Raw genomic sequence first — 16,701 nt, 5'->3', positions numbered from 1 at the left:
CAGGCAACTCGGTGTTTAGCCATTAACAAGGCAGTGGCGGTGTACCGGCGATAAGGCTTAGCAATGAGTGTGGTGTATCCCAGTAAGGCGACCAGCGGAGTGCGTTCTAATGAAAGCATTGTCATCTGGTCCAGGCCATTAAAAACTTGATCCAAATAGTCGCGCACCCCATGACACTCCCAGGCCAAGTGAATGAAATCCGCCCACGGAGTACCAAATCTATCACAGCAGTCTGTGTCTTTCAGTTTGTACTGCATTTTAACTGGAGTGAGACGGTGCAAAAATGTTAAATGTGCAATCTGCTGCTCGCTGAGATTTGTTCTGTTTGCAGACAGCAGTATGCCTATTGGTCGTCGGTGAGCTTGTGTCTGAGCTCCGAGTCTCAGTGTGCGTGAGAGGGACAATGGGGTACATTCTGCAGCGTGTGCGTAGTTTGGCATAGTAGGGATACCATATGGCCCGGGGAAGTTGCACAAAGCATCAGTTGCAGAGGGGCCAGTGTAGGAGGCTCTTGGGGGAATTCTGGGGTAATGAACAGCATAGAATGGCGGAGCCTCACATAGAGGAATACGTCCAGAGGGGACGGTTGGGCTTCAGGGAATATTTGATCTAGTGTCCGGAATTGCCCATTGCGATAAAGGTCACCCCATGTTTTGATATGGGTCCGCTCTAAGAGCTTGTGAAATCTCCCCTTCTGGAGTAATTGCATGCAAGGGTGATATGATAGGGGGAGCAGTGGTGAGTAAAGCATGGGACAGTGTAGTAGAGTCGAGATGCGCTTCCAGGCTGCGATTGTGCAGAATACCGTAGTTGGGGTCTTGTCCCGCGGTTGGGGGGATTATGCATATTGCGCCATCTAGTGGTACAGGATCGGCCAGCCACTGTTCCGCGGCGACCTGCGGCATGTAACTGGGGGGGTGAACCCAATAATAAGTGCAGTGTGCTTGGACGCATGTGTTGTATAGCTCAAAATTCGGGATGTCAAATCCCCCCAGAGAATAAGGTCTAGTGAGTATGTTCCATTGCAGCCACGGTTGCTTGCCTCCCCATACTAACCTGATCATTTCTGATCGTAGCGCCTGGAAAAAATGTCTCCCAGGGTGATATGGGATATTGAGAAATAAGTACAATAGCTTTGGGAGCACCACCATTTTAATCAAGGAAGCACAACCCGCAAGAGAGAGAGGCAGGGCTAGCCAACGGGCGACAATGTCTGTGATCTAGGGCAGTACCATAATTGAGGCACATTACTTCCTCCCTATCTCTGGTGACACGGATCCCTAGATACCATGTGTCTGAGTGGCACCACTCTAGTGGGAAATCCAGGGGGAATGGCCCCAATGTATTTGAATCCCAGAGAGTTTCCCAAAAACAATGAATTCTTATAAGAGTGGGTTTATGTTATCCTCTAACATAAAGAATAATATCATCCGCATAAAGCAAAAGTAGTATTAAGCGTAATTGACAATGCAGTGCCTTGTCCAGATGATGACGTCGTAAATTATGCCGCCAATGGCTATACCCCTAACGCGAAGAGCAGGGGAGAGAGTGGGCACCCCTGTTGGATACCTCCAGTGATGAGGAAGGCTGCAGATAGGTGACCATTGATGAGGACTTTGGCTGTGGGGAGTTTATATAATAGTCTGATCCATGAGAGAAACAGTAGGGGGAAGCCCATCCATTGCAAGATTCCTAATAGGTAATCCCATTCGACTGAATCAAAGGCCTTCATGGTGTCTAAGAAGACAGCTGCCAGTGGAAAGTCGGGATCGACATTATGAAGGGTTGAAAAGAAGGTGTTGAGGTTGTGAGTGGTTGCCGGTCCGGGAATGAAGCACGGTTGGTCGGGGAAAACCAGCTTCTCCATAAGCAGATTTAAACGGTTGGCTATGACTTTGGCTAAAATTTTAGTGTTGCAGTTGATTAGGGACAACGGTCTATAGGAATCGCAGTGTATGGCTGGTTTTCCAGGTTAGAGTAGGAAAGTGATGAGCACATCCCTCATGGAGAGTATGCCGGCGTCTAGGCTCAAGGGCATCTTCGTACACTTCTTTGAGGATGGGAGCTAAGAGGTCTATGTAAGTTTTATAGAATTCAATGGGAAGCCTGTCTAGGCCTGGGGTCTTGTCTGATTTCATTTGCATTATGGCTGTCCGTATTTCATCAATCTCGAAGGGGGCGCAGAGAAACCCCCGTTGGGAATCATCCAACCATGCCAATGCCGCGTCCTTCAAATAGTTGTCTAGGTTGTGGGTGTTGTGTCTGTTGGATGTGTACAGCGAGGAGTAATGTGTGGAGAACGTATTAAGAATATCAGTGGTGTCTCTGTAGAGTGCGTCCCCTGGACCAGCTATCTCTAGGATATAATTTGAAAAGCGGGGCCTTCGTATTGTTTTGGCCAAGACCTTTCCCAGCGCTTGCCCTCGCCATATCTTTGGGCCACCTAATGTTTACCCCTGAAACGTGCTTCTCGGACCGCAGTATCCGTATACTCTGTGAGTTTGTCTCGGGAACGTGTGTTGTGTCGGTCCATCAGGGCCTGCTGCGAGCCTAGTCTCCAATTCCTTAAGCTCAGCTTCTAGCTTTTTTAGTGTTCTCTGTATGTCTCTCATAACACCTGAGCTCTTTGAAATACTGAAATCCCGGATTATGACCTTGAAGGCCTCCCAGACCATGTTGATACTATCTACAGACCCTTTGTTGTTCTGTAAAAACTCCTGGATATCTTGCCCCAGCTCATCCTGAAATGCTGCATCTAATAACGTTAGGGGGGTAGTCTCCAGATGCTGCGCGGGAGACCATAACCCAGGGGGTAAGCCCTACTCGTACAGGGCATGGTCGGAATAAGTGTGTGCTAAGTGCGTCACAGTGTTAAGCAGCGGACCCAGTCCTCGTGTAAGTAGGATGTAGTCTAGTCCAGCCCAGGATGCATACTGAGCGGTAAAGTGAGTACCTTCAGTGGTGTGAAGGTGAAGGTGGCGCCATGCATCCAGTAAACCGGTGTCTGTCACTATGCCATGCATAGCTTCATGTGATCTGTTGTAGTGGTGTACCGAGGTGTTGGGTCTATCTACAGTTGTGTTAAGGGCGACATTAAAATCCCCACCCCATATTATGGGTGCAGACCCTATCGCTATCATCTTTCCTCATAGCATTGTGAAGAAATCGGAGGAGTCGATGTTGGGGCCATAACAGCAGGCCAGGGTTATTGATTCTGTGCCCAGCCTGCCCCATGCAATACAGTATCATCCGTGTGGATTGGGCAGGCTGGGCCAACCAGGGCAAAGGGAGTTCATTTTTTTATGAGTTTGGCTATCCCTCTGGAATAGGAGGAATAAGAGGAAAAGATTCTGTGTTCATTCCATTTGTGCGCGAAGGTGTTCTTATGTTTAGGATGGACGTGGATCTCTTAGAGCATCGCAATATGGATCTGGTGCCTGTTTAAGTATGCCAGTATTTTGCACCATTTCCTAAGGTCTACCAACCCTCTAACATTCCATGTGAGGATCTGTAAAGTGGGGGAGGGTGCTAGGTTAGGCACGAGCTGTAGCGGGTTATGAAGGACCAGAGTGTGGCTACTCCATGTCCATAAGGTAGGTAGGAAAAACAACGACAATAATACATCTGCCATGTGTGTCTTGTGCGCTGCTAATAAGCTTCAAGAACAATCTCAATCCCGCCCCATCCCACGTAAGCATCCCAAACATGCCAGTAAGATGTGCCTCACCCCCCTCCCTAGTTCCCAGTAGCATCATGAACATACTGCGTGCAACTATGACATGTAAAAACATACTAAAGGGGGAGCACCCTCGGGGGGGACTCCTAGGTGCATGCACGGTCTCGCCCCTCCCTCTGAGAGCTAAAGCGATGGAGTGGGCAAAACTCTGAGAGGGCAGGGGTGCTCGGTGTTGAGAGCCAAGCAGGTCCAGTGTGTCACTTATCTGGTGGATGGCGACCAGTGATCAACTCTGGGAGATGTCTGTTCCCATTTTCATGAGATGTTTTGCCGCTGCGCCATCACGGGTCATCCAGAATACGACTGTGACTTGGTGTCGGTATCAGTTATTCAGGGTCCAAAGATCTCGATCTAGGTGATGAGGTCGAAGAGGCAGATGATTTATTGTTGCGTTTGATACACTTCATGATTTGTCTACTTTGTGTAAAAAATGTTTGTTTGCCTCGGTGCTTAACTCGTAAGTGCGCTGGGTACAGAAGAGCATATTCAATTTGAGCCTTTCTTAATTTTTGCTTGGCAGGCATTAACTTGCGCCTTTCCTCTTGGACAGCTGCTCTAAAGTCCGGGTAGATGGTAAAGGTATTTACTTTGAAAGTGAATTGAAGTTTCTCCAGAGCAGCTTTTAGGGCGACTTCTCGATCCCGGTAATTGAGGAGCCGGGCTATGATGGGGCGAGTTGTGCTTCCTGGGGGAGGCTTAGAGCCGAGGGATCTATGCATTTTCTCGACGATGAATTGGTACGAGAAGGATTCCGCTCCTATTGTGTCAAGCAGCAGTCTTTCTATGTACTCCTCCATCTTTCCAGTATTGGTGCTCTCAGGAATGCCAAGGACATGGATATTGTTCCGTCTACTGCACGCTTCAAGATCCTCCTTTTTTGCTGCAATAATCTTCAGCAGTTTGTCCATTTGCGCCACGTTGGTTTGAAGATGAGCCGTGGAGTCCTTGGTGTTGGAGATACGACGCTCCGCTTCTGTAATGCGTTCTTCGTGTCCTTCTAATTTGTGCACAATGGCGTCCAGCCGGTTATGCATGGTGTCCCTTTTATCTGCAAGGGATGTGAGTCTTTGGGCATCTCTAGAAGTAGGGCTTTCATGTCATCATCGGGTGTGGGCGACGACCGACTTGCAGGTTCAGCCCTGGCCAGGACTGGGTCTTCCTGCATTATACGGCTGCTATTCTTGGCCTCGAATGTCAGCCTCGGTTGTCGTGTGTCTGCTTTCCCCATGCTCTATATATTTAAGGCTCCTGAACAGTGCCTGCCAACACGTGTGCAGTGCCTGGAGTCCACCGGCGGGGCGAGTTAGGCGGGATATCTTCTCTGTTCCTGTCTCGGCCAAGCAAATTGATGTGAGTATCGATACCAACTGTTTATTTGAGTCGGGGTGCCTGCTGACTGAGGCACAGCAACTCATCCCAAGCCTAGCGACTATCGAGGGTATCACTGAGCATTAGGAGCGCCCAACCTGCCGGCTTGGGTCAGCGTCTTACTGCACCAGGTGAGCCTCCAGAAATAGCATTGCTATGGCGGTCATGATGGAAGTTACTGGGCCTCAGTCTTGGGGCGGATAGAGCACTGTGGCGGAGATAGCAGAGGGGGCCCATTGTCAGGAGAAAATACCAGGCTCTCACAACGCTTGTCCTAGTGTCTGAGCGCTGGGCCCTGACGTGACTGCCACGTCTCTGTGGAGCCGTCCGCGGCCTGCGGGTATCACATTTGATGCTTAGATGGCTTGCACTGCCATATCGTCATCCCTCTCCTGGCAGTGCTGCAGTGGCGTGGGTGCCAGTACCGAAATGTGTATGCCTCCGGCGGTTGTTGCGCCACAAGCGATGATATACTGGTGCTTGTTGTTTATGGCTGTTCCCAAGCCCCAGGAGGTCAGTAGTGGCCTAGCGCCCGTAGGGATGGTAGGATGGTGGCAGCAATAGTGATTTTGAAGGAATGCGGGACCCCCCACCACCGCAGGCAAGTGGGGAGGCAATCCTGATGTTAAGCACTTAGGGCGAGGCGTCAGTGCGCTCGCGCAACTGTTGATCATGCTGGTTGTGATGCCCAATCCCCTCGTGGGCGTCACTGTGCTCGTGTGAGCGAGTCTGCCGGATTGCAGTTCCAGGCGCTCCCTTCCCAAGTGGCGCCGTGCACCAAACAACATTGCAGCAGCAGTCAGCAGTGTGCCACTAGTTTCAACTTGTGGTGCCGTTGCACAATGATAAAGTCACCTCGTTGCTGGAATTATTTGGCAGTTGTGACTTTCTTGACAAGATGTTAAGGGCGGGTGAGAGAGCACTGCAGCGAAAATGGCAGTGGGGGCCTGCTTTCCAATGTATCGTCGTCAAGAGCAAACACCGGGCTCTCAAAGCACCTGTTCTGTTGTCTGAGTGCTAGGCTGTGGTGGGGCTGCCGTGCCTTTGTGAAGCCGTCAGCGGGCTGCAGAGAGCACCTCTGGTGCGCGGGTGGTTTGCGCTGCCGCTGCGCCATCCCTCCGTTGGCGAAGCTGTAGCGATGCAGGTCCGAGGAATGAGGCCTGTGTGCCTCCGGCGCTTGTCTCGCCACAGGCAGTGATATGACGTCGTACATTAACTATGGTGGTTCCCGGCCCCCCTGAGAGGACGATAGCAGCCCAGCACCCGCAGGGGTAGCAGGATGGTGGCAGCAGGAGTGTTTTTGTGGGAGTGCGAGACCTCCCCGCCACTGCAGGTAAGCAGGGAGGTAGTCCTGTTGCTAAGTGCTGGGGGTGGGATGCCAGCTCACTCACCGCTACTGTCTATCGTGCCGGGATCACTGTGCACACCTGTTGTGAGGTCCAGTCACCTCTTGGGCACCGCAGTGCTCGCATGAGCGAGTCCACCAGGATGCAGCTCCAGGCGCCTCAGTCCAGCGCATCATGGGTCATCCAGCAATGATGTAGCAGCAGTCAGCAGCATGTCACTGGCATGTAACTTTTGGCGCTGTTGCACAGTGGTGTAGACGCTTCGTTACTGCAAGTATTCGGCAGTTGTGACCATCTGGACAGGATTAAAGAATACTGATTGAATAAAAACAAGTATTCTAATGAAACAAGGAGTAGAGAGTTTTAAGCAAAAAAAACGTTATTTCGATTTTGAATGTGAACAGTACGCATTGCAACCAAGTCTGTGACTTGTTATAGACAGCACGTAGAGATGTCCCATCGTTGGAATGGCTTCAAGCCATGTGACTCCACCCGGAAGGTTCTCTGAAAGCCAAGGCGACGAACTCAGCAGCAGGTGCATGATGGATCACGAATTATGTCTTCACTCCATGGTGGTGCAAGGTCTCTTTCAGCAGTGGGGAGAGCCTTGGTTAGATCTGTTTACCACCAAAGAGAACACGCAATGTCAGCAGTTCTGCATTTTGGAATTTCCAAGGCGGCACTCGCTCAGCGATGCTTTTCGTCGCGAGTGGAATTGCGGTCTTCTATGCGCCTTTCTGCCGAAACCATTTCTGCCCAGAGTGCTGAAGAAGATTAAGTGGGACTGGCCCCAAGTCATTCCTGTGGCTGCGGACTGGGCACGAAGAGTCTGGTATCCCGAGCTCTTGAACATGGCCATCGATCCTCCGATCAGACTGCCTCTTCTGGAAGATCTTCTGTCACAGGGGACAGTCATCCAGCCAAACCTGTCCAGCCTTCACCTCCTTGCGTGGAGATTGAGCGCCGACAGTTGACAGCTTTTGACCTTCCTCACAAAGTCTGTAATGTCATCTTGGCAGCCAGGCGTCCCTCCTCTAAAATGGTATATGCCTGTAGATGGAACAAATTTGTCGCATGGTGCACAGCAAAGACTGTGGATCCCCTTTCTGCTCCTCTTTCAGAGGTTCTCCTCTTCATTCTTTCTTTGGGCCAGCAGGGCTCTGCTTTGGGCACTCTTAAAGGCTAACTTTTGGCCATCTCGGGCTTTCTTTGCCTTCCTGATCATCGTTCTCTTTTCAAGTCCCCTTTTGTAAATAGGTTTCTTAAGGGCATTACTCACCTCTTTCCTCCTATTCATTTCATAATGCCCCAGTGGGACTTGAATCTGGTCTTAACTTACTTTATGTGTGCTCCTTTCAAGCCACTACAAAATTGTCCTCTCTCTCGACTTTAAAGGCTGCTTTTCTGGTTGTCATCACCTCTGCTGGCAGGGTGAGTGAGCTTTAGGCTCTATCTTCTAAACCTCCTTTCCTAACTGTCTATCCGGACAAAGTTGTCCTTCAAACTAGACCTTCTTTATTTCCCAAAGAGGTTACCTCTTTCCACATAGGACAGACCATCACTTTGCCCACCTTCTTCCCGCCCCAGCATTTTTCCAAGGAGGAGGAAAGACTCCACCGGTTTGATCCAAAATGTGCGTTATCATTTTAACTGGATCGCACAAAACAATTCCGGGTGGAGGATCAACTCTTTGTTGGCTATGTGGGCGCCAAGAAAGGTCCGCCCAAAACGGACCATCTCTTGATGAGTCGCCCTTTGCATTAAAATCTGCTATCGCTTGGCGAAAAAGGAGCCTCCGGTATGACTGCACACCCATTCCACCAGGGCTACGGCAGCCACTACTGCTTTCGGACATGGAGTCCCCCTCAGTGACATCTGCCAGACAGCCACGTGGGCATCACTGCACATGTTCACTAAACAGTACTACTTGGATAGTCAAGTCGGGAACGACAGCTTCTTTGGCCGTTCAGTACTCCAGGACTTTCTGGTGTGAACTTGGTTTGCAGACCCACCTCCGGGGTTGGTATTGCTGGGGTATCTATTCTAAGGTAAGGAATCTAAAACAAATATTCTCTTTCAGGTGAACAAGATTCCCACCTACGGTAATGATATATCTGTACGACACATACATTAGTTAAATATTCTTTACCGTCTCACAAATCCTCTCCGTTCTGCAAACTCACTTCTAGAGTGAGGGACTCCCTTTCAGGGCCCTAGTTATGTGCACCAGTGAGCAGTGTCTTGCATGGCTCTGCGCTTCTTGTGTGGAATGTCGTGTAAAGAACTGACCTCAGCGTGCTGGGGCAGCATCTAAGTAGACTCCGCAACATCATTCTGGCAACCACTACGCCAACGATGCGCAGGGGTACTGCTAAAGAAAAAATCTCCGGATCCAGTCTGACGCCTGGAGGTAATTCTAAGGTAAGGAATCTATAAGTAATATATGTCTCTTACAAATATATCGTTACTAAAGGTAAGTAACTTGTTCATCGAGTCACTAGCTGGCGTCGTAAGCGGGCCCGTGTGGCTGGTTATACTGGGTCACAACAGCATGCTCGTGGATTGCTGATGAACCTTATGCCCCTGGACCGGCCCCTGGTCACCTGGGCATCGCGTCGCCGTAGGGCCATGCTGGCAGGCGCTGCAGCCGCTGGAAGTGCAGAAGTGACTAAGCATGGGCAGGAAAATCCGTTCTCCTCGCGGATTTTGCGGATTTTCGGTAAATTTGCGATTCCGCGAACGCTCGCGAATTTACCGAAAATCTGCAAATTCGCACGCAGCGGATTTTTTTTTCTTGGTGATACAATTTTGCGGCGTGCGGCGTAAGTTCGCAATTGCGAACATGTAGGTGCGGCGGGCAGCAGCAATCTCGCACTCGCGAAATTACAAAATTTGCAATTCTGCACAAGAAATCCACTAGCAAGCAGCATAGACCTTCTGAAAATGATGATTTTTATCAGAATAACTCCTCAGGTTGACATTTGCCTGCCCTTTTTTGGATTTGAGGCCTTTTGACTTTCTTTGGATCACTTTTGGATTAGAAATCAACTTTCACAAGTAAGTTTGTTTGGGGCATTACTTTTGCTGTTCTGCAGAAAAACGAGTTTTGCTAAACTGAAAGCACTCAGCAGGTGCAAAAGTTCAAATTCATCATTAGTAACCATTCCCTGTAGTGCTTCCTGACTGGGCCCCTCCAGAGTTCAGTTGCTAGTTGCAACAATTGTATGACCCTGCTCTGACCCTCACAGCCGGATCATAGAATAGCTACAAGTAGGCCACAAAGGTCCTGGAAAAAAAAATTGCACTGCAACAGAAAGCAAATTACAGATAAGGAAGCAGGTGCCAGACTGGAATTTTAAAACAATGACACATTAATAAATCAACCTCAAATTAATTCATGTCAGTTGAAGCAGGGCAGTTGTGCTTGCTTTTTCCCCCCATAATCTACAGTGATGATGATGAACCAGAGGGTGGCATTGATGTACCAGAGGGTGGCATGGGTGAAACAGAGGGTGGCAGTGTTGAAACAGAGGGTGCTGTGAACCTGTGATGATGAACCAGATGTAGAAACAACATAGTCGCGACCGTTGCGTGCCGACAAGTAAGTTCTCAATTGCGAACTGGTACAAAATCCTCGCGAACTGGCAGAAACCCTTGCGAACACTATAAAAACAAAAAAATCTGCAAATTCGCGAGAATTCACGGATTTTGCGGATTGAGCGTTCGCAAATACGCAAATTCGCGAACGCCAGATTCGCAAAATTCGCCCATGCTTAGAAGTGACTTAGATAGGCACAAGCACAGCCGGCACAAGTTGAGCCATGCAGACAGTGCCGGTTGTAGAACAATTCTCAGCAAAGGGAAAACGCTGATCTTTGTGCTAAAATGGAGGCTGACATCAGCTCACAAGCTGATCCATGTCAAAACCCACTTGCTGGACTCACCAGTTAGGTAGTCCCATGACAGTGGAAGAGGGTGAGGTCATTGATGATCCTAAGGCCTAAAAAGGGGGCAAGCCAGCAATCCCTTCGAGAACACTTGCAGTTTAGCACAGCACAAAGGTAGTAAGCAGCGGGCCAACACAGCAAGCCAGATTGCAAAGTGGTAGTCCCTCCTGCAGCTCAGCAAGCAGCAGGCTTACGCAGCAGAGCAGTTAGCAAAGCGGCAGTCCCTCCTGGCAGCACATCAGTACTTCTGGCAATATGCAGATATATAAGACCTTATACTAAACACACATAATATTTATGGACTCAGTGTACAATAATATTCAAAAAGGTTCATTTTATTCATACAAGATTCTTTAAAATAACCATTGCAGGTTTTGTGGTAATTCATATGAAAGACAAATATAAGACAATAACATCACATGAATCCTCTTAGTATCTTCACCAATATATCAAAGCCACTAGATTGTATTGCTAATCTATGAGGTTTTAGATTGTTTTAATTTGTTATTTGTTAACTCTATCACACTATCATTAGTCTTATGATTGATTATATAATTATGTAAGTTATATGTAGTCAATATTGTTTATTCTCTGGGTTACACTGTGATGTTATTTTCTTATATTTGTATTTCCTATGAATTACCACTAAACTTGGAATGGTTATTTTAAAGAATCTTGTATGGATAAAATGCATCTTCTTTTGATATTATTGTACACTATCCATAAATATTATGTGTGTTCAGTATAAGGTCTTATATATCCAATAGACCGATAGCTGCCTAGGGAATCATCTTCAATAGTTTATTTATTTATTTTACTCATTTATAGAGCGCAACGAATCATCCCCAAGGGGATCTCTCGGCGCTTTGAGAAATGGGTACTCATTGTGCGTGTGCATCTAAAACAGCCAGGTCTTTAAAAGTTTCTTAAAGCTGGTTAGCTCACCGCAGGCCCTAATGTTCTGGGCAGATTATTCCAATGGCTAGCGGCCAAATAGGAAAACGCTCCCCCACCCGTCCTTGCCCTGTTTATTCTTTGGATGCACAGGAGATTGCCATTACTAGATCTTAGTTGTCGGTGGTACCATATTAGTTTATTTCTAAGATAAACAGGGCCTTTCCCCTGTAGTGATCTGAAGACCACACAGAGCATCTTAAAAATAGCTCGTTTCCTGACCAGGAGCCAGTGAAGCTGGTTCAGCAGGGGGGCTGAAGGGGTCCACGCTGGCTTATTGAGGGCAAGGCGGCTGCCGTCCCACCTGTAGTTTTGATAGGAGATCTTCCCTTACTCCCACCAGCAATGAGTTACAGTAGTCCAGTCGGCTTACCAAGAGTGATTGGATGAGGGTTTTCTTGCTGAAAGAGGGATCCAGGGAAAGATCTTCCTAAGCATCTTCATTTTGCTGAAGCAGGTGCCTGACAATGTCTTCACCTGCTCCTCCATTGATAGTTTATTATATATCCTAATGCCAAGGTTCTTAGCCCAGCTCTTAGGAGAGGGGGCTTCACCCAGCTCAGCAGGCCACCACTCGGGAGACCAGATTGCTTCTGCCTTCCCGAACAGCAAGATCTCCATTTTAGAGGAGCTGAGCTGTAAAAAACTCTTCCTCATCCAGCTCGCAATGCTAGACATGCAGTTTTTAAATTCAAGTTGGGTTGACACAATGTCCTCCTCAATGGGGACAATTAGCTGCGTGTCGTCAGCATACGAGATGGTTTCGTATCCATGGCCTCTGATGAAATCAGCCAAGGGAGTCATGTACACATTAAATAGGGTGGGACTTAGGACAGATCCCTGAGGAACTCCCCTGTCCACCACTATAGTCTATAACGTAAAGGAGTCCAGCTGGATAACTTTGTATCCATTTGAGAGCCTGGCCCTTGACCCCGACCCCCCCCCCCAATCTGTCAAGTAGTATATTGTGAGAGATAGTGTTAAAAGTAAGCATGAGCGCAAAATCCGTTCCGCTCGCGGATTTTGCGAATTTTCGGTAAATTCGCGATCCGCGAACTCCTGCGAATTTACCGCGAATTCGCAAATCCGCGAGCGGCGGATTCCGGGGGCAAAAGTTGGAGCCTGGCTGGCCTGTCAACTTGTAACTATTTTAGGATGGCGCCGGCAAGCTGCCAGCGCCATCCTAAAATAGTTACTAAGTTAGCTTCAACAGGAAGCTCTAATAGATAAAATAAAGCAGTTGCTCGCACCTGCTTTATTTTATCTATTAGAGCTTCCTGTTGAAGCTAATTTAGTAAGTATTTTAGGATGGCGCTGGCAGCTTGCCGGTGCCATCCTAAAATAGTTACAACATGCCCTAATCGTGAGCGTCGTCGAGGCAGGTGTGCCTTCTTCACAAATCTACCGTGGAAAATCAGCTGTGATGCTGGATAGAGGCTTTTGCATCCTTGACTTTCACCAGCGCAATACCCGTGCTGTTTCTGTGACCAGGAGCTTATTTCTCTTCATCTGCTGAACTGATCTTTCTCTGACCTTTTATACACACAAGAAGCATGTGAACTCGCATGGTAGCCCTGCCCGTTTGGCCCCGCCCACACACTCGCGGTTTGCACCGTCTTCCCGCCATTCACCCACTATGATGGACAGCTCACTCAAGGGACCCCTGCGCCCGACGGGGCGATTGCATAGTAACACACACATTGTCGCTCGAACTAGTTGATGCTCCAATTCAGTGACTCATTCATTAGCCCAAAAACAATCGTGAGCGTCGTCGAGGCTGGACAGGTGTGCCTTCTTCCCAACTCTACCGTGGAAAATCAGCTGTGATGCTGGATAGAGGCCTCACAAGAGGCATGTGCACTCGCATGGAAGCCCCGCCGCCGCCCCAAATCCGCGGATCCGCAAATCCGCAAATTTTGCGGATCCACGATCCGCAAATCTGCAAAATCCGCGGATCGTGGATCCGCAGAATCCGCCCATGCTTAGTTAAAAGCTGCTGACAGATCAAGGAGGACTAAGATCACCGGGGTTCCTCTATCCAGTGTCAACCTTATAGTGTCCGTAACTTCCAGCAGTGCAGCTTCCGTGCTATGTGATGCACGGATGCCGGACTGGGAAGGGTTCAGAAGGTTGTTTTGTTCCAGATAATGGGATAGCTGTTGATTAACCAGTGATTCCAGTACCTTTGAAAAGCAGGGGAGAAGCGAGATCGGTCTATAGTTCTGCAACTCAGTCGGGTCCGCTAGCGCTTTTTAAAAAATGGTTTAACCCGCGCATTCTTCCACTTACTTAGGAATATGGCCGTATCCAACGAGATATTATATACCTTGGCAAGCGCATCGGCTAAAACCGGACTGAGTGTTGCCATAACCGCTGGTGGTGCAGGATCTAGTGGAGAACCAGATTTTACCCAGCTAAGTAAAGAGCCCACTTGCTCATTTGTTACATGAGAGAAGGAATCCAACCCAAAAGAAGAAACCGTTTCATGCGGAGGGTCTCTGGGTAAATATCTTTCCACCTGATCTCCCCCCGCCAAATCTTAAGATTGATAAACTAAATCAATCTTATGAGTGAAATACTTGGCTAAATCATCACATAGTTCCTGGTTAGGGGGTGGTGCCACATTATTAACCTTATGATTTGTGAATTCTTTCAAGATCTTTAATAACTCCTTTAAGGAGTTCTTAGCCTCTGTAATGCGTATGCCCAGATGTGTCCTTCTTGCTACATTGCAACTGTTAAGCTAGGCTCCATGTGCCCTTCGATAGAGTTGTTCCTCTGCTTCTGTGATAGACTTCCTCCATTTCCTCTCCAGGGCCCTACATATGGACTTCTCCTTCTTAAGGGCATTCGAGTACCAGGGGGCAGGAGCTACCCTCTCCTGAATAGTTACCCTTTTGAGAGAGCGTCCTAAATCACACCCTCATGCCTTGCCCAGGTGAAATTAGAGTCCTCGTCCGGATTGAACGAGGGGGCACTGTAGACTTGGCTGAAGGCAGAGGACGTTACTTTTGACCAAGGTCTGCAGAAGTCCTTTCGGCCTTGTGCCTGTACTACTAGAGTTACAGGCAGCATCGAGAAGCTTAATGCCATATGATCAGTCCAACCTAGTTGCATTTTCCCTTCCCTAGTAATTTACATTAGTAGAAGGGGGTCCTTGTATTGACTCAATATGCAGATGTAGAGCCAGCAGTGCCTGGTTATAGGTCGAACGAAGAGTCTACTTAGAGAATTCTCTGAAAACAGGTTCAACTTTCAGCCTAGTCCTGCCTGCTAGCCTAGCCATGGGGCGATAAATTAGCCCTTTGTGTGGGGACAGAAAACTATCTATTCATGTGAAGTGTTAGCTCTTCCCCTCCCTCTTGCCCAAAAAGATCCATCGGTATGCAGAGGAACGCAGATGCAACTAAATGCAGCTAAATGTCCTGTGTTGTGGCTGTAAAGAGGAAATGCACAAATGTTGCTTTCACCCAGTCCAGACGTGTATTGGATACAGGCTTTCAGGCACATAGAGGAGTAAGTGAAGAGGTCTCTTTCTAAAAGTGGCATTTCTAAAATACTAAAGTTAAATCCAACCTCATCAATAAGCCAGATTTATCACTACATTTCAAATATATGAACCATGAAAAAGATACTACTCTCTTATTAGGAATTACAGCTTAAGAGTATATTAAGGAATTCCCAATGCTAAACTATGAGAGGAGTATGCCTCACAGTAGTGAAAAATCAAATAGGCTGTTTGTCACTACCAGGACATGTAACACATAAAGGTACTTATCCTACCTTTTATTAACTCTGGTGTCTGACAAAGAGCCAGATCCACATAAGGCTTCTGGTGCTTCAGATGATTTGTCTGGCACTGAAAACCTTCCTGTCTTCCATCAATGGGAGGCCAGTGCAGGCCCTCATGAACAATATGAACACCATGTGTACCAAACTAGCAGGATAGAGTGGGGGCCTGGATCCTATGCTTGGAGGCTCTATGTTTCTGGAGACAGTGGACCAGCAGAAGATCTTTTTGGGTAGCTACCATCTTGCAAGGTTCCTGATTGTCCGTGTGGACGAGCTGAGCAGAGATCGGCTGGTGGACCAAGAGTGGTATTAACACCCTGAGGTGGTATGGGCATCTTCAATCAGTGGGACATGTCCTGCCTAGATCTGTTTGCCACAGTGGACAATGCCAGTGTCAAAGATTCTGCACTTGAAATTTCCTTCAAGAAAGGCATTAGGAGCCACATTCCGTCTGCGACTGTATCGTTTCAGAATCATTCATCAAAAGAACAAGTTAATTAACTTTGATAATGCTGGTTGTGTGAGAGGCCCTAGCTAACCACTGCTTCCTCACAACTATCCTTCCTCCCAGTATGTGAAGTGGGCTTGTGTACATTGTAATAAGGCCCTAAGTTAGAGTTCAGCACACTATCACCTACAGTTTGTTCAATGTACTCCTCATCTGAGGGCAGTGAAGGATATTTTTTAAGAAACTGATGTCGGTGCTTCTGGCGTGGTATGGATTTACCAAATAGTAGTACTGTGCCACGTGGCAGTGCACAGGAGCATTGCTGAGGAATTCTCTAGATATAGTCTTCCTTCTGGGGCTATTTAAAAGGATAGGAAACTGAAGTTAGAGTATCCGCCAGAAAGAGTGTTACTGAATGTAAATCACTTGTCCATCAAGCCTACTCCAGGAGGTACTGGGGCAGTGCAAACATTTTAAAAGTCATACATGACTAGGTCACTCTATCAAGTTTTTTTAATTAGAATTCTAGGACTTGTAGTCCTGAATTTCCTATTATAAAATTATAACCTCAAGTTACAGAATACAAAAAAAAGAAAACCCATAGTGTGCAGATCTAAGGCACTACCCAAGTGTGCTTGGTGAACCCTGCGTGTTCCTGTTTCTCTCATGACAGTGCTTGTGGAACAAGAGCCTGCTGGAGGGGTTGCTTGAACCACATGGCGCTGAGGTTCCAGCTGATGCTGATGTTAACCTAAACTTCCTTCTCTGTTTTCCAGGGTTCAAGCTGGATAACAAAACCATACAGGTACTGGTGGCTCGTTACTCCAACACGGAGTTGGGGGTGGACTTCGACAACTTTGTCTGCTGCCTGGTGAAGCTGGAGGCCGCAATCAGTGAGTGTTTTTCAGGATGTTCCACCGTGAGCATCAAAGGGCATGCTTTGTTCTTCTAATTCCCTTCTGATCTCTTCTTTGAGGTGTTGTCTTCTAACACTGCTTCTGTATGCTTCTGTATTGTAATTCTTTATGGTTGAGGTCCCTCTTGCCTTCTGTGCCCATATAGTTTGCATGCATCTCGGTGGTTGAGTCACTGTGCACAGTGCTGCTCGGG

The 16,701-nt window shown here is 47.9% G+C and overlaps 1 protein-coding gene across 2 annotated transcripts in view; it reads left to right on the top strand.

Moving 5' to 3' along the window:
* Positions 1 to 16,701, top strand: part of LOC147706797 (calpain-1 catalytic subunit-like) — an 861,968-nt gene that overhangs the window by 842,474 nt on the left and 2,793 nt on the right. For both annotated transcript variants that reach the window (XM_086925930.1, XM_086925929.1), the window contains one exon: positions 16,368 to 16,484. In XM_086925930.1, the coding sequence (XP_086782056.1) occupies positions 16,368 to 16,484 (117 nt within the window). The remainder of the gene's footprint in view (positions 1 to 16,367; positions 16,485 to 16,701) is intronic.

Source organism: Lissotriton vulgaris, chromosome 6 (genome assembly GCF_964263255.1).
Source record: "Lissotriton vulgaris chromosome 6, aLisVul1.2, whole genome shotgun sequence".
In the NCBI taxonomy this organism is placed as follows: Eukaryota; Metazoa; Chordata; class Amphibia; order Caudata; family Salamandridae; genus Lissotriton; species Lissotriton vulgaris.
The sequence above is the reverse complement of the archived record's forward strand: the minus strand, read 5'-3'. Positions and strand labels throughout refer to the sequence as shown.